Source organism: Lissotriton helveticus, chromosome 1_1 (assembly GCF_964261635.1).
Source record: "Lissotriton helveticus chromosome 1_1, aLisHel1.1, whole genome shotgun sequence".
Classification (NCBI taxonomy): Eukaryota; Metazoa; Chordata; class Amphibia; order Caudata; family Salamandridae; genus Lissotriton; species Lissotriton helveticus.
This window is the reverse complement of record NC_136057.1, coordinates 1854083296-1854106824: the sequence shown is the minus strand read 5'-3', so window position 1 is coordinate 1854106824 and position 23529 is coordinate 1854083296. Positions and strand designations below refer to the sequence as shown.

The following is a 23529-nucleotide window of genomic DNA, read 5'->3' as shown; positions in this document are numbered from 1 at the left end:
AGGAATTGTCCGTCTTACTAAAGGCACGAGAGTTAAGATATCTCAACAATATGATGCTCAGAGCTTCCAAAACAAATTCTCAAAGGCAACTAGGAGAGGCTTGAAAGGGGAAGCCCCTCCTATTTGTGATTGAAAACGGTATGAATTCACTGGTTTGCGACCAGAGTTGTAGATGCAAACCACAAAGTGGTAACAAATTTGCAAACGGGAACCTAAGTCCGTTGGACAGCTTCCCCTTTGGAAATAAGGTTAGGTGACCTAAAGGGGTGGGGGGGTGTTGAGGGGGTTGGGCGTGGGCATGGGCGAGGACAGCAGGAAGTCATCCATCGAACCACTGTCTGTTCCCATGAGGTGTTCTCAAAAGCGGTTCTTTTTGGTTTAAGCACCACCAGCTCCTTTACGGAACGCCGGCTGCTTTAGAGCTAAATCCTGTTTGGGAATGGAAACATACGGGTGGTGCTAAAAGTAGGCCTTTATCCCAGTGTTCGCAGATCACAGGCAATCGTAAATGGCCTACCTGATTAGTATTCATTAGGCAGGTCTTTCTGCGACTCACTGAAAAAAGCTATTATGCAATTTGTGACATGCCTGTTCGCACATCTGACCCACAATGACTTTCATAATGCTAAATAAGGCAGGTTGATTATATTAGACAGACATAGGAAACAAAAATATTAAACTTCCAGAATGTAGTAATTTGTGGAACTTTCAAAAAGAACTAATGTGATACAAAAAACTTTATACAATTGTCCTCCTCCAAGAACAGGGGGTGACAGAAGGAATGATCGTCTGGCTCCGTCATTTGCACTTATTTTCATAAGGGTCACCTTGGGTTCAGAATGGATAACTGTTCAAACCACTTCTTGATGCAGAGGCAGTCACGAAGAGGTACAGACAGAAAGAAATTAGAAGTTTAGTAGTCACTGAAACATTGTTCCGAAAGGCATTTTTGGTCTAGAATGTAGATTATTTGAGAATCATTATACCATGTCAGCTACACAGTTTTGGGGGAGCCTGAGCGGTTGTTCTGTTTGTTCAGACTGAAGACATTACAACCTACAACCATTACCTTATATCATACATCACCTACACGTAGACCTACAGCTATACCCCACACAAATAATTGCACTTATGCCCTAAACCTGCATACATTTACAGCTACATCACACCCTTATACCTAAATTACCACTTACACCGCGGATCAGCTACATCACCCACCTCAAAAATATGACCAATACTGTGACCAAAATTCTACATCTAGACCACATATCCTACACCACCACTTTACATATTAATTCTGAGCCTACTTTTTACAGAAAAAAACATGATAATACTATAGGGCTACTGACCATAAATACACAGCTCCAGTGATTAATAATAGTTATTGGCCTGTTGCTATTCTGAGCTTGAACAATACATGAGGGAAAGGGGCAATAAGTAGTGTTATTGAGCGACTCCGTGTTCAGCACTGCTATTCATTTGTGCCAGGCTTGGAAGCGCCCCAGTCCGTTTTCAGGCAGAGCAGCAATGCAGTGGGCTTGTACCAGTAGCTACAGGCTGCATTCCAAGGATTTTGATTGGCTGCCACAGTTTCAATAAATTTATGATTAGGAAACTGGTAGTAGCAATAACAACGATGACAGTCATTATGATCCTTTTTAGGTCTCGGCTAGCGTAGGCTGCGCACATGCGCAGTCTCCCTGGCGAGATTTAATGACTTGGAGTAGCGAGGTTAAGCCCCGCCCCTCTTTTCCCTTGGCTGGCCTCCTAAACGGTGGCCAGCCATTGGAGAAGAGGTCCCAGTGACGTTCTTCTTTGGATCTAAGCACCGTGCTTTTTGGACGGGGCTTAAACAACAGTCAAAAACACGCCCCCCCCAGTCTGAAAAGGACGGGGCTTAGATAGAAAGAAGAACCATTTATCTCTAAGCCCGTCCGTGTTTTTGACTGTTGTTTACATCCTAGAAAGAAAGTCAAAAACACGCCCCCCAGTCTGAAAAGGACGGGGTTTAGAGACAAATGGCGAGCGCTTGTTGTTTTATTGCTGTCTTCCCCAGACCGCCATTTTCACAAACTAATTGCGCAGTTACCCGGGGTGCCGATTGCGTGAGCGCCACACAGGGCATTTTCGAACATCGGGGCTCATGATGTTACACCTAAGTGAACTAGATACTGGCCTCTGAGTGCCGAGTTGTAGTCTGGGGCAGTAGCCGATATCGTGAGTCTGTGAGGAGAAGGCGAGCAAGGGAATCCCCGCGCAGCTCTTTTGTTGCCGGGTTCAGCGTGCAGCTGCCTCTGCCCGCTCCGAGCCATGCATCTGGAACGCAGGCGCTGGATGCTGGGGGCCGCTACGCTGCTTGTCATCGTTCTCATTTTCGCAGACATCTCGGAGATTGAAGAGGAAGTTGGAAAAGTTCCCACCGAATTAGGGACACAAGCAGGCGGCTGGCCGGGGGTGCTCACACTTCTGGGATGCCCTCCAGGTACTCCCCCGCAGCGCCGCAGGTCCGATCATTCCCTCTGATACAGCGCAGCGAGCGATACACTCGGGAGCCACCGGGCCTCACAAGGTCGACCGGGGCACTCCAGCTACAGGTATGGCAGATTCCGAGGGTCAGAGGGGGTGCTCACGTGGAGCCTGTCCGCGGACGGCACGGCAGCGGCGCTGGATGCCCTCTCCCTCTACAACATGAGCACCGGCGGCGCCGACCGCCTGAGCCGGGGCAAGTCTGCGCACTGCGGGCTGACCCTGTCCGTGGCCCGCTTCTACCGCTGGATGGTGGACAGCCGGGTGACTCTGCGCATTCACGAGCACGCCGCCATCTACCTGACCGCCTGCATGGAGAGCCTCTTTAGGGAGCTGCACCGCCGGCTGCTGCAGGCCGGGCCGCAGCCCCCCGACAAGGAGGACGGGGAGCCCCCCATGTTCACAGTCGAGGCAGTGGAACAGACCATCAACAACGACTCCGCGTTCTGGGGGCTGCTGCAGCCGCAACAGCACCTCATATGCTGCAAGAATGCCACAGTTACCCTTCTGTGCACGAGCGTGAAGTTTGTTTTAAAGTATAGCGCGTCTTTCTCCCCGACCCCCTCTCTACCATTTTGATACCAAACACATTCAGAGCTGCTTTTGGACTGGAAACACGTGTGCACTCTGCCATTTTGGGACTGTCTCCTGTTGTCACCACATCCACCACCATATCCACCACTACCAGGTCCACCACCACCACATCCACCACATCCACATCCACCACCACCACGTCCACCACCACCAAGTCCACCACATCCACCACCACATCCACCACCAGATGCACCACCACACCCACCACCACCACCACCACATCCACCACCACATCCACCATCACCACCACATCCTCCATCACCACCTCATACACCACATCCACCACCACATCCGCCACCACATCCACCACCACATCCACCACCACATCCACCACATCCACCACCACTATATCCACCAAATCCACCACCACATCCACCACCACAGCCACCACCACATCCACCACAACCACATCCACCACCACTGCCACATCCACCACCACCACCACATCCACCTCCACCACCACATCCACCACATCTACCACCACCACATCCCCCACCAACACATCCACCACCACATCCACCACCAACACATCCACCACCACACCCACCATCACCACCAGCACATCCACCACCACCACATCCACCACCACCACCACGACATCCAACAACACATCCACCACCACATCCGCCACCTCCTCCACCACCACATCCACCACCACCACATCCACCACATCCACCACATCCACCACCACATCCACCACCACATTCACCACCACCACTACATCCACCACATCCGCCACCACCACATCCAACACCACCACATCCACCACCACATCCACCAGATCCACCACCACCACATCAACCACAACTATGTGTGTGTGTGTGTGTGTGTGTGTGTGGCTCTGTGTGTGGCTCTTTGTGTGTGTGTGTGTGTGGGTGCAAATGCAATAGGTCTCACATTTGCGAGAGATTAAGCTATTGGCATTGTAAATGACAATGCCATTTATTTATCTGTTTTCAAAACCAACACATAAATTAAAATGTTGTCATTTACAATGCCAATAGCTCTAACTTTTGCAAAGGCGAGGCCGTTGCATTGTAAATGCTTGTTAAAGAAGCAAACATTTTGAACAAGATAAGAAAAAGTACTGAAAAAGGTAAATCTCTATTTTCAAGTGATATTTTACATCACCTCCTAAATCTACTCCAACACGTACACATTTCTTTGTAAAAGAAGTCTTTGTTGACGGCCAAGATGGTCCCATTGCCCAACAATTGTGTTTTAATCTTTTTTATCTTGCACTTAATTGTATTCCGGAAAACAACGCTTATCTTATACACAAACTCGTTTTCAGGATTATTTTGGGTGATAAAAGCCATCAAAATGTTCAACAGATTTGTAAAACAAATTGCCAAAAGTTCAGTGTGACGAACCTGCCACGTGCGACCAGAGTAGGAAGAGAGGGCAAAGAGGGAAAGAGAGAGAAGGAGGAACGAGTAAGATAAGAAAAAGGGAAGACAAGATGGGGAACCAGAGAGAAGAAGAGGGAGATTAGAGTAAGGTAGAACAGGGTTGAAGGGGGGGTTCAGCAGGGGAAGGAGAGTTTAGAATAACTAGGGGGAAGAAGAGAGGGAAAATGGGGAAGGAGAGAGCAAAGGAGAGGGAAGGCAAAAGAGGGTGAATACAACTGAGAGGTAATTAGAGAGGGAAGAAGAAAGGGAAATAGAGTGCAAATAGAAAGAAGGAAGATAGATAGAGGGAAAACTAGAGAGGAGAGTGAAGAAGAGAGGGGAACAAAAGAGCAAAGAAAAGAAAGAAAAGAGTGGTGGAGACATGGGGAGAGGAAGAAGGAAGAAGAGAGGGAAGATGAAAGAAAGAGTGAAGGAGAGCGTGTAGAGAGGGAAAGAAGAGAGGGGAAGAAGAAGACGGGAGAAGAGAGAGAGGTAGAAGTGAGATGAAAGGAAAGTGGAAGAGAGAAGGAAGAGGGACGAAGAGAGGGATAACAGAGGGAGAAAGTAGGGAACAAGAGTGGAGAAGGGAGATGGGGAAGCAGAGAAATGGAAGAGAAACATTGAAAAAAAGAGGAAAAGAGTGAAGACGAGAGGGGAAATGGAGAGAGGATAGGGAATATAATGGAGACAAAGGAGTAGAAAGGGAAGAAGAATGAGGGGTAAGGAGTAGTTTCTGTCCTGTAACTCCAGTTCTGTAGTAGGGGTATCTCTGTTATAGTCATAATCTAGTGAATAGTCCCGCCCATGTGCGTGGACCCCGGAGCAATCAAAAATAATCTCTTACAGTGTCGAAAAAATGCAGAACTGCACAGACACTTAAGAGAGAATTTAAAGACAGATAATGCAGCCTATAAAGGCTACACTGTCCAGTACTTCAACTAGAAATTCCACCACAAAATCCACAAAACAGCAAAGCCTGTACAGATTTCCCTTGCTTTAACAGCAAACTCCCCCTGGAATGATAGAGAGGAGAACCTGGACAGACAAGCCCCATAGGCTGCCATTATGTGGCTCAGAATAGGATACTGTGCCTTTAAGAGAACCTTCCAGAACTTCACAGTATCCCAGAATGCACTGCAGGTCCCAGTTACTTTCAGTTCTTTTTGAAGGCGTAACACGCCAGACCTGTAGCATTCCTTACATGAATAACTCTCCCCACCGGGGAGGAGGGCGGGCGCTTATGACTATAACAGAGATACCCCTACTACAGAACTGGAGTTACAGGACAGAAACTACTCCTTCTGTAGTAGGGGATCTCTGTGTATAGTCATAATCTAGTGAATAGAATGGCAAGCCCATCCCCACACCAAGCGGCGGTGGAGAAAAGAAAAATAACACCACTATTGTGCAAACAGATTTCGCAGCGAAGCCTGCCCAACCTGAACGTCCGCCCTGGCATCAGTGTCCAGACAGTAATGCTTAGCAAAGGTATGGACCGACTTCCAAGTGGCCGCCTTGCAGATCTCTGCAATGGGAACATTACGAAGCAAAGCTGTTGTGGCAGCTTTGCCCCTGGTGGGATGAGCCTTAGGTTTGCCCCCTAAGGTCTTATTAGCTTTGTAGTAACACAATTGTATGCAGGACACAATCCACCTCGAGATGGACTGTTTAGAGGTAGCAAGACCCATCCTGACTGATCCATAATTAATAAACAATTGGTCTGACCTACAAATATCTTTGGTTTTATCCAGATAAAATGTCAACACCCTCCTAACATCCAGGGAATGTAAAGACCTTTCCGCTGGAGATGAAGGATTCTGAAAAAACGTAGGCAAAGTTATAGTCTGGTTGACATGAAAATCAGAAATAACCTTGGGAAGAAATTTAGGGTGAGTACGCATAACAACCTTAGCAGCATGAAATACAGTATAAGGTTCTTGGCAACACAACGCCTGAATTTCACTCACCCTGCGGGCCGATGTAATGGCCACGAGGAACGCCGCCTTCCAGGACAGGTGCTGCAACGAAGCCTTATGAATAGGCTCAAAAGGTTCCTTCATCAATCTGGACAGCACCACATTCAATTCCCATGAAGGCGAAGGAAGCCTGACAGGAGGGAATACTTTCTTCAAGCCTTCCAAAAAATCTTTGATCACAGGGATCTGGAAGAAGGAAGTCTGTGAAGGGCATTTCCTGTAGGCAGTCAAAGCAGCCATATGAACCTTAATGGAATGGACATTAAGGCCAGACTGCGCCAGATGTAGTAGATATGGAAGGATGACATCCTCCTTGCATGTCGTAGGGTCATAGTTCTTGGACTTGCACCAGATGCAAAACCTCTTCCACTTGTAAGCATAAGAAGTTCTAGTGGAAGGTCGCTTAGCCTCCTTCAGTATGTCCATGCAATCCTCTGGGAGATTCAGATGGCCATATTGCACTATCTCAGGAGCCATGCCGCCAAACTCAAAGACGAGAGGTTGGGGTGCAACATCCGCCCCCCGAACTTCGTGAGAAGGTCCGGCCTGCACGGCAGCTTCATGTGAGGAAGGAGAGACCGGTAAAGCAGGTCCGTGAACCACCACTGCCTGGGCCATTCCGGGGCAATCAGTATCATCCGCGTCCTGGACTGGGACAGCTTGATGAGAACCGTCGGAATCAGGGGAATGGGTGGAAAAGCGTACAGAAAGCTGTTCGACCAGTTGATCCATAACGCATTCCCCAGCGTCCCCGGCTGGTAGTACCTGGAGGCGAAGTCTCGGCATTTGCTGTTTTCGGCAGTGGCGAACAGATCTACGTCTGGAGTTCCCTACCTTGCGAAGACTTCTCCTAGTACTTCGTCGTTGATGACCCATTCGTGGTTCTCCTGAATCAGTCTGCTCAGTTTGTCTGCCTGAACATTCTGCACACCTGGCAGATGGGTAGCCGTTATCATCAGTCCTCTGGCCAGAAGCCAGTGCCAGATTGCCTGCGCCTCCTGCGACAGAGTGCGGGATCTAGAGCCCCCCTGCTTGTTGAGGTAATACATCGTGGTCATATTGTCCGTCTGTACAAGCAGAGAGTCAGTCTGGAAGGACGGGTGAAAAGCCTTCAGTGCCAAGTGAACAGCTCTGAGTTCCAGGAAATTGATGTGGTACGTGGACTCCGTCGGGGACCACGTCCCTTGAATCTGTAAGTCTCCGGAGTGCGCTCCCCATCCCTGGAGAGAAGCATCCGTCACGATAGTCTGTGTGGGAATGTCCTTGTGGAACGGAACCCCTCTCAGGAGATTCTCCGCTGAACACCACCACTTCAGAGACTGAAGAGCATGCAGAGACAGTCGTATCTTGTCGTCCCAAGATCCTCTCCTCTGGTCCCACTGATCCTCCAAGCCCTCCTGCAGCGGTCTCATGTGCAGTCGCGCATGTGGCGTCAGGGAGATGCAAGAGGCCATCGATCCCAGTAGAGAAGACACCGTCCTCACCGTCGTAGATGGAGTGGTCAGGAGAGCCTGAGCCTTCCGAAGGAGTGATAATCGTCGCTCCTCCGAAGGAGACACGCTTGCTGACAGCGTATTGATGAAGGCTCCCAAGTACTGAATGCACTGGACCGGAGTCGGGACAGACTTGGACATGTGGATGTGCAACCCCAGCTTGTTCAAGAGAACGCACGTCTTCTGGAAGTGCGCTTGAGCTTCCGAGAAGGAGGAGGCCTTGATCAACCAGTCGTCCAGGTACGGGTAGACAAACACCTTGTTCTTCCGCAGGTGTGCCGCTACCACTGCCATGCACTTCGAGAAAGTCCTGGGCGCAGACTTCAGCCCGAATGGAAGTACCGTGTACTGATAGTGATTGGTGCCGACTTGAAATCGCAGGAACTTCCTGTGTTTGTGTGCAATGGGCACATGGAAGTATGCATCCTGTAGGTCTGTGGCACACAGCCAGTCTTCCTGTTGCAACTGAGGATAAATCTGAAGCAACGACAGCATGCAAAACTTTTCTCTGCGAATCCACTTGTTTGCCTGTCGCAAGTCTAGAATGGGCCTGAACTCGTTCTTGTCCTTCTTGCGGACCAGAAAGAACCGGGAGTACAGACCTCTTCCTCTTTGAGACAGAGGTACGGCTTCTATCGCCCTTTTCCTTAACAGGATATCGGCCTCCGCCTGGAGCTCGCGCAGCTGATACTGCGAGCTGACCGGAGGAATCGATGGAGGAGGGCTGGTGAACCGAAGACTGTATCCATTGCAAACAATATTCAGCACCCACTTGTCCTGAGTAATTTTTCTCCACTCTGCCAGAAACAATTGAACGCTTCCCCCCACCGGAGCGGGTAACGGATGAAGGGGAAGTAACCGCTCAGGGTCGAGACCCGGCCGGGCCTTGGTTCACGGTAGAGGACTGCTGTCCACCTCTAACCCTCTGGCGTTTCTGAAAGGGTCTCCGGAACTGCTGCTGTTGATGTTGCTGCTGTTGTCCCGAAGATTGTCCTCGTCCTTTCCCCTGCGAACCGAACCGTCGTTGGAACGGGGGGGTAGGGCTTCTTGTCTTTGGGCTTCTCCAGGCCCACAGCCGTCAGGGTCTCAGCCTCAGCCTTCATGCGGGCCATTTCATCGTCGGCATGTTTTCCGAATAATGTTTCACCGGAAAAAGGCAGATTGGCCACCCGCTGCTGCGCCTCAGGCTTGAGTGACGTAAGTCTGAGCCAAGCATGGCAGCGCTGGTTGACCCCGTGACAGTAACCATGTGCCGCCAACAGCGAGATATCCGCAGCGGCGCTGATGGCCTGGTTCGAAACCAGCATCCCTTCCTTAACAATTTCTTGGAAGTCCTCCCTCCTGTCGCGTGGCAGAAGGTCCGCGAACTGTTCCAGGGAATCCCACAGCGCACAGCAATGCCGAATCGCTGGAGGCCTTCATAGTAGTGGAAAAAGTCCCACAAGCCTTCCTTCCAGCCGAATCAATCCAACGGCTTTCTTTGTCCCGCGGCACGGTGGAGGACGGGGAGGTAGAATGCAACTTCCTGGCCGCCGTCACTATCACGGAATCGGGCACTGGGTCCATTCGCAGGAAGGCCGGGTCCGAATCCGGTGCCCTGTACTTCTTCAGAAGTCGGGAGGGAGCAGCCTTCACTACCACAGGCGTGAGGAACAGCTCCTCCGCAGGTTCGACCAGTCCTGGCACCAATGGCAGCAGAGGGCGAGACAGGTGCTTCTTGTGAAGAGTCTCGAATATCACGGACGTCGTAGGTGTAGGAGCCGTCACCGTGATACCCAACTTCGCATCCCCCCTCAGGAGAACCTCCTGGAATGTGCTGATGTCGTCTACCGGAGACACCCTAGTCTCCGGGGAGTCCGATAAGGTAGGTGAATAGGAGCGAGTCCTAGAGGAGTCCGTACGGGACCTCGATCTTCGCCTCCTATGGCGATGCCTAGATCTAGTGGAGGACCTGTGTCTACTCCTTGATCTTCCTCTCCGTCCGGAGCGCGACCGTGATCTCCTAGGTCTGGGACGCTCTGCCGGCTTCCCCGGGGTGGGCGTCTTGGGCTTGGACGGGACCTGAGGCTTAGGAGTCCCTTTGGGAGGGGTCGGATGCCTGGGCAACGAGACCGACCTCGGTGGAACCGGGGGCGGCTTTTCTGGTACATGAGGCCGCGGCACCTGTGGAAGTGGCGGCAGAGGAGGTAACGGAGGAGGGGTCGGAGCCCTCGGAGGGAGACCCCTCGGCAACGGAGGCGGGGGTGTAACAGTCTTCTTAGGAGTATACACCTCGGAGTACACCGATCCCGGTGACCTGCCTTCCTTTCCAGATCCGGACTGTGGAGAGCCCCCCACAGCATCAGGCCTCTCACCACGAACCCTCGACGTCGAAGAACGGTGACCAGACGGCGAGCGTAGGCCCCTCGACGTCGAGCGCCTCTTCGGCGTCGACCGTCTTCCATGCCTCGGCGTCGACCGCCTTCCATGCCTCGACGTCGATATCGTCCGCCTCGACGACGACCTCTTGCGTCTCGACGACGACCTCTTGCGCCTCAACGGCGACCTCGACCGCCTCGACGGCGACCTCTTCCGCCTCGACGGCGACATCTTCCGCCTCGACGGCGATCTCTTCCGCCTCGACGGCGACCTCTTCCGCCTCGACGACGGCCTCGACGACGAGGATCCCCTCGACGACGATCGCTTCCTCTTCGTCTACGGCGAACGGCGGTGTCGCCTCGACGGCGAGCGCCGACGCCGAGCCTGTCGACGCCGATCACTCGACGTCGACGCCGACGTTGACGACGACTAAACCGTCAAAGGATTCGACGGCGGCCTGTGTAACTCCCTCGACGTCGACCGTCGACGTTTCCTCGACCCAGAGCCCTGGGGAGATGGGGAACAGGCCGTGGTCATCCCTCTCGACGTCGTGGTCAGTGCCACCGACCCAGACGGAGAATGGGGACGTTTGCTGGTCTTCCTGCCCCTGGGGAGCCCCCCAGAGGCCTCAGCATGGGCAGAAGAAGCCCCTCCAGACCCACCTTGCGCCTTCAGCCTTCTTTCCTCGAGGCCCTGAAGCCTGATCTTCTTTCTTTCCTTCAGGGTCCTGCCAGAGAAGCCTTGACAAATCCCACACTCCTCAGGGATGTGGGAAGAGGGAAGGCAGAGGATACACACCTCATGGGAGTCTGATTTTGCCTTCTTCCTGGAGCACTCCGGGCATTTGTCAAATAATGCAGGCATATTTGACATCAAAAAGGAGCAAAAACCAAGAAGAACAGCACAAAAGTACTTTAGAAGCACTCAAATCGAAATTATAGTGAAAAAACACCAATAAACCCTTGAAAAGGGAGAGCTCAATGCTCCAGGGTCCTGCTTGCAGGAGCCGGAAAAAAGAACTGAAAGTAACTGGGACCTGCAGTGCATTCTGGGATACTGTGAAGTTCTGGAAGGTTCTCTTAAAGGCACAGTATCCTATTCTGAGCCACATAATGGCAGCCTATGGGGCTTGTCTGTCCAGGTTCTCCTCTCTATCATTCCAGGGGGAGTTTGCTGTTAAAGCAAGGGAAATCTGTACAGGCTTTGCTGTTTTGTGGATTTTGTGGTGGAATTTCTAGTTGAAGTACTGGACAGTGTAGCCTTTATAGGCTGCATTATCTGTCTTTAAATTCTCTCTTAAGTGTCTGTGCAGTTCTGCATTTTTTCGACACTGTAAGAGATTATTTTTGATTGCTCCGGGGTCCACGCACATGGGCGGGACTATTCACTAGATTATGACTATACACAGAGATCCCCTACTACAGAAAAGAGGGAGAGATTGAAGAGGTGAGGTGAGTAGAGAGAGAAGAGAGGGAAGAAGACAGCAAAGAAGAGTAGGAAGTAGAAAAAGAGAGGCAGAGAAAAACATAGCAAGAGAGACGAAAAGAGAGAGAGAGAGATTGATTGCTGGGCGAATAAGTCAGTGCCATGGCGGCATGACTGTTGGGACCTCATGTTAGGGCTCGTGTCCCGGTTTATATTATGATTTGTTCTAATTCCACTGTAGTTGTATGGGGTATGTTGGGAATGCTGGGCAGTGGTTGAGCAGAGATTGGGCTACTGGACAGACAAGTTTTACACTGCCCTGTACCTTGGCAATAAAGTAGCTACACATCATTGCGCGTCGAGTACTTACTACAAATTGGCGGTTATGATGGGCTCTGGAACTTTTCAGAGCATTTGTGTGGGGTAGGCCAATTCCCATCCATTTTGACCATAAACCACTGGTGAAATTACTAACAATGGAGGGTACCACTAATGCATCAACCAGAATTGCTGGAGTTTCTATTCGCACACAAGATTTTATCTTCTGAAGGGTGTACATGCCAGGAAAATAAAATGTGGTAACATACTTTTGATCTAGAATGCCAAGTAAGTTAGAGGAGTGTGAAGACTAAAAGTGGAACGGATTTCATGTGGCTCTTATACACGATAAGGGTCTGCTTGCAGCAAGAAGAGAGGAATAGAAGCGAGAGTACAAGGATGGTATAATGTTACAAGAGGTTGCTAAGTTCATAGGAGGCGCGTATCTTAAAAGAGACGTATCTGATATTATCAGACTTTTCTGGGAAATACGATTTGAACTGTCCTTGGATAGGGGGGCGATCTTGGGGGTTTGGGGCAATAGTCCCTCCTCATAGCCTTCGCACCAACTTTGTCCTTTAATGTCACAAGGGTCACTTTGGCATAACTCGCAGTAAAGCGGTGGTCAAGAAATTACTCTGGTGGCCAGGGGTAGATTCTGATACAGAGCTTATGGCTAGAGAAAGCATGGAATGCTCTAGAGCAGACAAGTCTCTTGAGGCTCTTAAGCCCCCAGTGTACGTTAACCTGGTCCAAATATTCCTTGGGAATCCATAGCCATTTATATAATGGGATCAGTGGGTCCATCACAAAAATATATTATTGTAATCATGGATCTGTTTTCTAGATGCCCAGTGGTCAAAGTTGTAGAGAATGCAGATACCAATGCAGTTTGAATTTTCATGGATCAAGTTTTTTGTTCAGAAGGAATTCCGAGTACTATTTTAAGTGATAATGGCATGCAGTTCAAATCACGTGCCTTTACACAGTATTGCGAGAAAGTTGGAGTAAAGTTAAAAACTACCTCTCTTTATAATCCTGGTGGTAACAGAATGGTTGAGAGATTCAACCAGGTCATTAAAAGCGTGATTCAGGCAGCTTGTGTAAACCACAAGGATTGGGAGGTACAAGTTATGAAAGCGGTATTGGCCTACAGGGTCACTAAGAATGAAACCACTGGATTGCCGCCCTTTTTGATAATGAGGAGCAGGAATCCAAGAACTGAGTACAACCCAGGGTGGTTAATTAGTACTTGTGTTGAACCATGGTCAGTAGAAGATGTCAAAGACACCCTAGCAAAAGGGCATATGAAGAGTAAAATGTATTATGATTTCAAGAAAGGAACCAGGCCTGCGTCTGATCAAGTTGGCAACTGGATTCATATAAAGAAACCTGGATTTATAACTGAGGGTGAGAGTAAGTTCTACGAACCTGAGGAAGTGGTGGAGGTGTTGCACAATGCCCTCCATCTAAGTAAAGGGAAAGTTTGGAATCGTAAGGTGGTGGCGTTGAGTAACATTAAGGAATGGCAGGATATGAAGGAGAATGGCGGAAATAAGGTATTTGATTGTTTGGACGCAGAGAACACTGGATGGCAAGGGTACTCAGGTGGATGTGAATGGAAATTCAGAGTTGCGTGTCGATCACTCCTTGGTTACTTATGATGATGTGTTGCCACAAAATGTTGGTGATACCATGGAAGTATCAGAGGAGGCACTGGCGTAACGAAAACTGAGGGGGCCTCCCTGCAGGATACGTAGAGGGGCCCCCTCCGGGCTCAATCATGAGCTCTCTGGCCAGAGTGCAGTGCCGAGGGGGTCCCTTGGAGCTTTGGGCCCCCCCGTACCGCGTGGGCTGCGGGGGCCTGTGTTACGCGCATGAGAGGAGGGACCGCACAAAGGCAAGATGAGGATGCATTACCTCGTTTTGGTTTGGGTGAACGTAGTAGGATAAGGAAACGACCGAAGTGGTTAGAAGATTATATTCATGAAGGTAGTAAGTAGGTAATTTTTAGTTTTGTTTTTTAAGGTATTGTAGTATTTTGAACTTTAAAGTTAAGAAATATGAACAAGAAGGAAGAAAAGAAAAAAGACTTCACACATTACCTATCTTCATTTTATGAGAAGGGGATTTGGGTGGTTTACGCAATGGTTATTAATGGTTATGTAATGTCAATGTTAATAAATTGAAATATAATCAAAATGTGTTTTTATTTCAAAGGAGAGGATGTGTTGTGGGCCCGGCATATATTATGATTTGTAATAGATTCTAATTCCACTGTTGTGTGGGGAATGTTGGGAAACTGGGTGGCGGCTGAGGGGAGATCAAGCCACTGGACAGACATATTTTACACTGATGTGTACCTTGGCAATAAAGTAGTTACACATCATTTCGAGTCAAGTTCTTACTACAGTGACTTTTCCTCACAGCCAACACCACGAGCCATGTTTGCTCCCCTGATCATGAGAATAGAGTATGACAGACCTGCAACCCCTCTGCTCCGACAACCTGATGCTGTACTTCGACTGTAGCTGCACCCTCTATAACCCTGTGGCGAACACTGCCAGAAAATGCTGAAGACACAGAAGGCCTGATTTAGATCTCGGTGGACAAGTTACTCCGTCACAATGGTGACAGATATCGTATCAGCCGAAATATAATTCCCATTATGTCCTATGGGATTTATATTTCGGCAGGCGGCATATCCATCACCGTTGTGATGGAGTAACCTGTCCGCCCAGATTTGAATCAGGCCTAGAGTATCCTCAGACCCTACTCTTTACCATTACTATTGCAACTGGGCATTCATAGGTGTCCAAGCATCTGTATTTAACATGCATACAGCATCATCTATTTACATAAGTAATAACAGCGAGTGGACATTACAAATATTATCAGAGATACAAGTGCTAGCTAAATCTAAACATTTGAGAGAATGCCTTCGCTGCTCAACCTCACTACTTCCTGAAAGTCAAAGTCTAAATAGGTGATACTTGGCAGTTCAGTGAACTTGCAGCAGTATCTGGCTCTGTGGTTTTAGGGACAATGGTTAAACTTGTCCGAAGGATTGCTTAGGTGTCCAGTGAGAACTGGCCTGACAAGCCCTTGCTCCCATCTCCGTTCCAACCAGACCACAGGGCATGCCCACTACAGTGACCTCGTTCCCACCACTCAAAGGGCTTTGGAATCTGTAGAAAAGACAGAAACTGTACTGTGACACGCCCCAAATGTCAGTGGCCAAGTCCTTCACCCAACTAATGCCTGCTGCTGCCACGTACATAAAACACAGAGTTTTTATAATAAGTACAGACTCCAAAACGAATGACTGGTGGACCTTAACAGGAACATATGGATTTAAAGAAACGGAGACCTGCGGTATTTTAACTCCTTAAACAAACAAAAAAAGTTTTCAAAAAAGCCTTGAAAAAGACCCCAGCACTACTCAACAACTGAGAAATACGTGATGGCTATGCAAAACACTTAATAGTTATGTAACAATCACTGGAACATTTGGTAATGACCTAACGTCTTAACAATACATACAAACGGATCACATTGCTCTTCGTTAACTAATTAGATGAAGGAATCTTGGGCAATTAAACCCCATGGACATAAAAGTGCACTGAGAACACCTACAATGCTTGAATTAATCTCAGCCAATGGTAATTACTCGGGCCACATTCCAATCCATCATTGTTTTGCCCGCCATGCCACCACAGACAGAAACTAGCCATATACAAATCAGCCTTAGTCCCGCTCCAGTAGGAACAGTCCAACCTGAACTATCGCGACAAGACACCTCCCAACAGAATACAAGCGACCCAGCTCTATGTGGGCCTGTTCAGTGGGGTGCAGCTCGGTACCAGTGCCACCTGCCAACACAAATCACCTGCCCGGATTTAAGGACTGGATGGTAGGTTAAACCAGAAAAGGCAGAGAAAACACTTCCACATAACTCAGACAATTCAAAACCAGGGGCATTATAAACGCTCCAATCTCCCTTCAGTCTGCAATGTTCACATTCAGTGTTTACAATCTCAGCTGAAATAAATGGCATTGAAAGAGCAGGAGCTGGTGATAAATCTATAACTATTTCTAGAAGTGTTCATAACAAAACATATGAGTACTGTTTATTGCTGAACTGAGAGTTGCAACTCCCCTTCAACAAAAATAATGCAAGAAACATGTGTAGGGACATCCAAGTCTAGAAGCGAAACTTCCCAGTAATGGGATCAGCAAAAACACTTGAGGCTCAGGTGGAACCCAGAGCCAAAATGTGAACTTTCACCAGTATTTTACTCAGTAATTTTACAAGTTGGGGTGATTTTTTTTAATGAGGTAATAGATCAATTTTCTTTTCATCAGCAGTATAGGCGTGAAAATGTGCAATCAAGATTTAGAACCTCCTGCGGTGAGGTGCTTAAATGGTTTTACAGGCAAGGCTGCAACAGCAACAATAAAGCCATCTATTGTCTGCATAGCTGGTGATGCACTGGATGGCTCAATGAGAAAAATACAAGCCATTTAAGTCTAATATGATCTGAAATTCAAGGCTCACTAACCATTTCATCTTTCTGAGGTTGGTAAATTGAATACTAATACATTGGGTAACAATAAGACCTTCTATTTAAAATCCTTAAAATGGGCAGACATGTTATATGGCTTCTGTATACAAAATATATGTATCTAAATGTATAAGTGGAGCAATGTGGGTGGACAGGCCCCAGCTTATTCACTACTCTCTATTGTCTGTAGAGTCGCATTACTCCATAATACTTGTGAGAATTACTTAGTGTGCAACGTCCAGTGAGAGGACGTATGAGAAGCAACAAGAGGGATTAAGAACAGGTGGGGTTACAAGCAGGGTCGCACCTTCAGGGATGGTGTTTGGGATGTTAACTCGCTCGACCCCCCCAATAAATGTATTTTCACCAGGAATTTTTACAAACACACAGACAAAAACGCACTAGCACTTTCTCCCTCTCTCTGTTTTAAAAGTCCTAAAAAATGTTAGTATTTTACAAAATATTATGTTTTCTCTCACTTAGTACTCCTACCTTTCCAAACTCTTCTCCCTTTCCACCGCCACTTAAGCCACTCTCATGCACTATGCTTGCCACACAATCAGTGCTTAATTTGTAAAAACATATATGGCAGAGCTCGCATCAGTAGGCCACTGCAGGCTGCACCACGCATTGCCCCTACCATGCTGCCAATGATAGTAACAAGAGAACTACTAACCATCACACTCCTACAAGTATGACAATTTAGACTATTTCAGGCCTCCAAAGCTAGAAGAATGGCTTGGGCAGCAGGTAATAGTCATTTTTTTTTGTTATATATATTTTTGTTTTAACAGTAAGACAAGAGTAGGCATTACAGATATCGGGTGTCACACCATACAGTGCGGGAAAGAGACAGGCGGGGGAATTATACATACGAGAATCATCATAAGGAACCCACGGTAAATCGCGGCTATACACAACAGTTAAGAAGAATAAACAGTCTATCATACGATCAAAAACAACGCCTCCCCGTCCTCCCCCATCCGCAATGAAACAGGATAATTAAAGCCAGTATAGAGACCCGAGCAAGAAGGATCCGTGGTGAATAAACAGCCCACATCTCGGAAAAGGAAAAAGGAAAGACAAAAGGGGCCATAGAACAAAACAAAGGAAAAATAAAAAAAAACTCCCCTAACCCCCCACCCTGCACCCCTGCAATGGCTACGGCCTAACCCCACTAGCAGCGTGCCTATCGCCCAAGAACTACCCTAAAAGAAGGGAAAGAGAGAAAAAGTGGAGGAGGAGAAACCAAACACACTCCCGGTCTCCCGTGCCCCCCGCCAACAGCTACCACCCCCAGACGTGATAAAGCCAACATTCAGCAAAGTATACAAACCAGTCGGGGGAGTATAGTCAATAGACACCCAACTCCCGTTACACTAGAGGCACAACCCCGGTATTGCTGAAAACCATAACATCGGATCAAAACAGTAGAGTTCAGCCCTGGCCAGTACGATCTTGATTGAGAGTCTCCTTCCCACGAGCCGCCATCTTGAGAAAAAAGGCAAAGCGTCCATGAAAGTTCTCGTCGGAGCAGTGGAGTCGCATGCAGGATAAATGTTCACGAATAAAACAATGAAATGCTTCCAAGAACAGCACGTTTTCCAAAAAGTCACTGAAGAACTTGTTAGCACACTGGAGACCGTTCATGGATGTAGCACAAGGAAACAGAATCGAACAGGAGACGATGGCACGAAGCACAGGCTTGAGAGTCGTCGATTCGGAACCGCCAGGGCTCATGAAATCCGGTATTGGCACAGGGACCTCGAGTCCAGACGTGTGGTACACCGCTGGTACAACAGCCAGCGGAGAACTCAGCAAAGAGTCATCTTTCGGTTCCAGGATACTGTCCACTTTTTCGATCAGTGTCCGGAACACAGCGCTAGTATGCGAGTGGAGCGCCTCAATGGCGGTCATGATGGCCCGCAGCGATGGCGTGCCTTCCATCCGCTCCGTCCCCTCTCAGTAGGCGGCAGAGCCGGATTTGAACCCCGGAGGCCGGCTACTCCGGGGTAACAGGCCACGCAAGTAGATGTCAAACAGTGGGCGCTCCTCATATAGCAGAACACACCTCTGCCGTCAGCGAGGGCCCCGTCCCGTCGACCCCGGGAGGTCAGCAAGGTCTTCGAGCACCAGACCCCCACCACGGCATCCGGTGGAACACGCTATTGTGTCCTCGGTGCAGATCAAGCACAGGATCGTCATCAAAAAGCAACAATTCACGGCACACTTCGGGAGACCGGGCTCAGTCCAGGTCTCACGGCCGTTGTTGATCACTTCCAGACCGGATAGGTTAGAACTCAAGGTCCCGGCTTCCATACGATGTTAGGCCGAGAATGGAGACACGGCGTATCTTCGTCGACCGATGAGGAAGAAAACTCGGGATTGCACCGTTAGAAGCAGCAAAACTTCATGAACAGGGGAGTCAGGTGTGAAGTCAGGATAGACGGCCGGTAATAGTCATTTTGAATGTATATTGAATAATAATTACCTGTTGTTGTGTTCATCTTTAAATTAGCCAGACAGCGCCACCTAGTGGCAGATTGTCAAAGCGTTGGTGTTGACAATTGAGTGCCAGTGCCGAGCACCGGAAACCACTGGTTCAAATTAAGCACTGCGCATAATATATTTTAACATTATATGCCAGCATGATTGTTGAAAAGTATGACCCCCCTCCCCAATGTTACTGATGAACCTACACCCCTGGTTACAATCAGGAAGGAAGAGGAGCAAGAAGGCAGGCGATGTAGCCAGAGATAGGAGTTGTTATGAACTGCATGAGTTATGAAGGACAAGTGAGGGGTTTTAAGGGTTTAGGAAAGTACTGAAAGCCAGGAGAGGGGTCATGAGAGGCTGGAGTTGACATATGAGTAGTAGGAAGAGAAGGGTAAAGGGTAGAAGTTAGGAAGGAGCAGGGCTTAAGTTACTAGGGAAGGATTAATGAGTGGTAGGAGAAATGGTTATGAGGAGAAAGGGGTGGGAGAGTGACACAAGGAAGTCATAATGGGCGCTGGAGGAGTCATAAAGCTAAGGATAATGGGTACATTTCTACGTTTTTGGGTGATAAATTGGGGTTGCCTTGTCACTCAGCAGGCCTGAGCTGGAATATGGTACACCAGCAGACAAAAGCAAGTGCAAAGGCCATGCTGCCACGAGAAGGCTTTGAGTAAGGGCGCTGTGCCATTGGCATCTGGAGATCTCTGCCTCATGTTGCATTGGTCATGGTACTGCTGGGAGATGCAGGCGTCCTACTGACCACATTGGCCAAAGATTCACATGCAAATTAGGAGACGGGTTCGAACAAGGGCAGTGGGTTAAAAATGGAGTACCCAGAATGGGAGCACAATTATGAGCAACTGAGAACACTGGATATTGCATTTAAACAAATGTGCCTATGGTAGATAGACCAAGGGAAGCTGGGGAATAATGGATATCTACTTGCTATAGACTACAGTGGAGAGAGCTTGTATAGGGAGGCTGACAAGGAAGCCACTCGTGAGCCTTTCAACAGGGTCCATTATCAAGGAATACCAACTACTCAAGCGAGACGCCTGCAGCCCTACAACACTGGGCGTCCTGCCAAAGACGCAATTGTGGATGAGATCAGCGCCTAATTTGTAAAAAAAAAATACGTGCCAGGGCCCTCACCAGGAGGCCACCACAGCTTGCACAAACCATTGTCCCCGTCAGCACTACTGTACCAGTACCTACACATCTACTAACCATCACATTCCTACAAACGTGAAAATTGAGGCTGTTTGAAGCCCTCAAAGCTACAAGAATGCCTTAGGTGACAGGAATTAGATGTTTTAATCTATATTAAATTAATAAAACAACGGTTGTTCTGGTCATCTCTAAATCACACAAACAGCGCCACCATGTGTCAGCTGTCATAAGTGCAGGTATTGACAATTAAGTGCCGGTGCTAAGCACCAGAAACCACTGGCTCAAATTAAGCACTGGCATTGAATGCAGGAGAGCCCAGTCATGTGCTGTAAATTGTGAAGAAAGATATGGTGGTACTGCTATCGGTATTCTAAGCGCCCACTACCCACTCCAATAAAGGACAAAATCTGAAGTTCGATGGTGTGGTCCCGCTGCAGGCAACAGTTGGTGTGGTTGAAATCCCCTGGGCCAACTCACTTGTCTCTTTGCGCCAACAGAAGCTGCTTTGTACGTAGACTCAAGTTGGATCAATATCAGAGCACTTCCTAGGTTTTTGTTGCCATTCACAGTACAATCCTTAACAGACATCAGCACCTACCATGGTTTTGGTGTCTAATGCAGTCATCCAGGATTGCGGCAAAACTCTTCTGAGATTCTGCATCCTGGAAACAGAAGAAACTGTGCCGCATGTAGGGGTGCCAGAGATAGACTGGGAACTGGCTGGGCAAGACGATGAATGGCTGAGCGCTCTCCTTCTCGTTGGTAGCTGGGAAAACAAAAATCAAAATTCACTAATTATCGACTTACAAACAAATACTCTCCTTCGGAGAATTAAAAAAAAAAATACAGTTATGCAGGTCTCTCTCATTACAACTGTTACATCCAGAAAGTCATCAACACAGTCTTTTGGGGAGAAAACCTAACAAAGTAAAAAAATCTGACAACATGGGTGCTGCTAGCAAGACAGCGAGGGTAGGCCATGCAACGAAGCCAGATACAGAGAGGTCTTGGTGAGGTCAAAGGAGAGATTGTGTGTGTGCATCACCCAACCACAAAGGAGTTGTATTTGCATTGCTGGGCAGGTTCGGCTGCAGGGTGGGTTTTTCATATTACAAGCCTGCGCGTTAGAGCTAGTGCGAGACGTAAGAAGAGAGCACTCGACACTCGACTGCAAGATCCATGACGCTCCAGTCTCTGCCCATCAGTGGTAGCAGTAGTCGTAGTAACAGAAGTATAAACACCAGTAGGATCAGTAGTAGTCAGTATAGCAAAACGAGGTATAACTGAATCAGGACAAGTAGTAGAATCTGCAGTAGGTGCATTCCTATAGTGAGCAATGGTACTAGGGGTAGTTGTAGTGGAAACAGGTGGTACTAAAATAGGTTGCAGTCAGGACTGTATTGATGCTGGATATAGTGGAACCATAATTTCTGCGTCCACATTCCCAAACTCTGGTATCACTTACCAACTTAAATAAATTCTCAACTTCTAAACAAGGAGGCAACTCTTTGTACAGTGAAACAATGACTAGCAAACACCAAAACCAAGCAGAAATCTATAGAAACCGCAGATGTATGCTTTTGCAAAGGTATGCTACTTGTGCGCGGTAACTTCCCAGGAGTGGGTGTAGTGCAAAGCTAGGGTGGTTTCCCTCCCTAATAATCACACAGTAATGCACATGTTTTGGCTTCTTGTGAACGACAGAGACACAGACTTATGTTACCACCATGTCCTCAATAGTTAAAATCAGACCAAACAAACCCTAACTAAGTCCTACAACGCAACACAGTACAATAATCAGTATCAAGACTATTGTGTTAGCAATCCGGCTCGAGGTAAGTCCTGACTTACAAATTTAGAGTAAACCCTAGAAAGCAAATGTTAGAAAGTGAAACTTTGAGAAACTTTACGCTGGGCCCTGAAAATTCCCTCGCCATACATTGTGGCAAACCGACCATCTCACATTTGCTTCGTGGCGATGCAGAACAGCGCTCACAAGATTCAGTCATATACACCATGCACAAGAGGAGAATAAACTGGTTGATACAAACAAAATTGGAAACCCGAAGGTGTCAGGCTCTGTAGGCTATGCTAAAGCAGTCGCCGGACTCCTATGCTGAGAAGTGGAGAGGGTGCAAGAAACAGGTATGGGAGAAATTAATTGCAATTCATCCCATTGCTCTGCCTTGTGTAAAAAAAAAAGTGTAACTAAGTTCAGCAATCCTCAGTTCTTCTTAAAAGTCACTCGTTGCTAGCACTGTGGAATGCCAGTGTTGCAGAACACCAAAATTTCGTAGATTTTAATCCACCTCATGTCTATCTTTTTCTACCCTACACTTCTTTACTCTTTATATCACTTTAACAGGTTCTTTTTCATCCCCGCTGTCTTCTGGTCATCGTATTCTTATGTTTTCTCCTTTTACCTTCTCCCTTTTCTGCCTTTTTCTCTGGGTTAAAGTCTAATAAAGAAAAACAAGTCCCAGGACCCAAATATTAGTAGTCGTGTCACTGGTATAAATTAAGCACTGATCCGCCTACTACAGCATTCACCTACCTGCCTGTTGTGGCATGCCGGGTGGGTCCGTCGTGAGACTTCTAATGCGGACAGTGCATACATTATTTGCTTCCCTGTGCCATAAGGTATTTTGTCACCCCTCACAATTAAAGCCGAATAAAATATATTTTTGCTTGTTTAAGGCATTGGAAGTCTACGTTGGGCGTCAACTGTCAGCTCGCGCTCTATCACGTTTCGTTTGAATTTCATGTGCTGACGGGTGATAGAATTTGAAATGCGGCACCCATTTGTCCTGTTGGGAAACAATCAACACCGAAATATCACATCTGAAAAGTACGTAAACGCATGCAATTTTCAGGCTGCTTAGTCGATTATTCAATTGGTGATTATCCATTAGCAACGCGAAGGGGGGCTTGGGGGAGGGCAGCCGACCCCTGGGAGGTCCCCTCCCCCGGGCTGTTTGGGAGGTTTGGGTGGGGGCCATCTTGGAGCAGTCTCCAATTTTGGGCTCCTTTGGGCTTGTTTTGGTTGTTTTTAGAGCCCAGCCTATAAATGAGCTGGGCTCCCTTCCCCGGCCACCATTTTAGGCTTAGGTGACCTGGTGGCCGGGTGTATCTGCAGTAGCTTTTTCTGTCAGTTGGCGTTTAGTTAGCTTTTTTCTGTCAGGTGATTATTGCGAGGCGTTCTTTGGTAGCATTATGG

At 48.1% G+C, this 23529-nt stretch overlaps 1 protein-coding gene across 2 annotated transcripts in view; it reads right to left on the bottom strand.

Annotated features, from left to right (window-relative positions):
- The window catches only part of NIBAN1 (niban apoptosis regulator 1), a 457319-nt gene that overhangs the window by 163425 nt on the left and 270365 nt on the right, over window positions 1-23529 (bottom strand). Inside the window, exons 1-2 of one of the 2 annotated variants that reach the window (XM_078641441.1) lie at window positions 22867-23011; window positions 20911-21078 (exon numbers count right to left, since the gene is read on the bottom strand). In XM_078641441.1, the coding sequence (XP_078497567.1) occupies window positions 20911-21078; window positions 22867-22882 (184 nt within the window). In that variant the 5' untranslated portion in view covers window positions 22883-23011. Of the gene's footprint in view, window positions 1-20910; window positions 21079-22866; window positions 23012-23529 lie in introns of those variants that run through there. The other variant, XM_078641438.1, reaches the window with a different exon arrangement.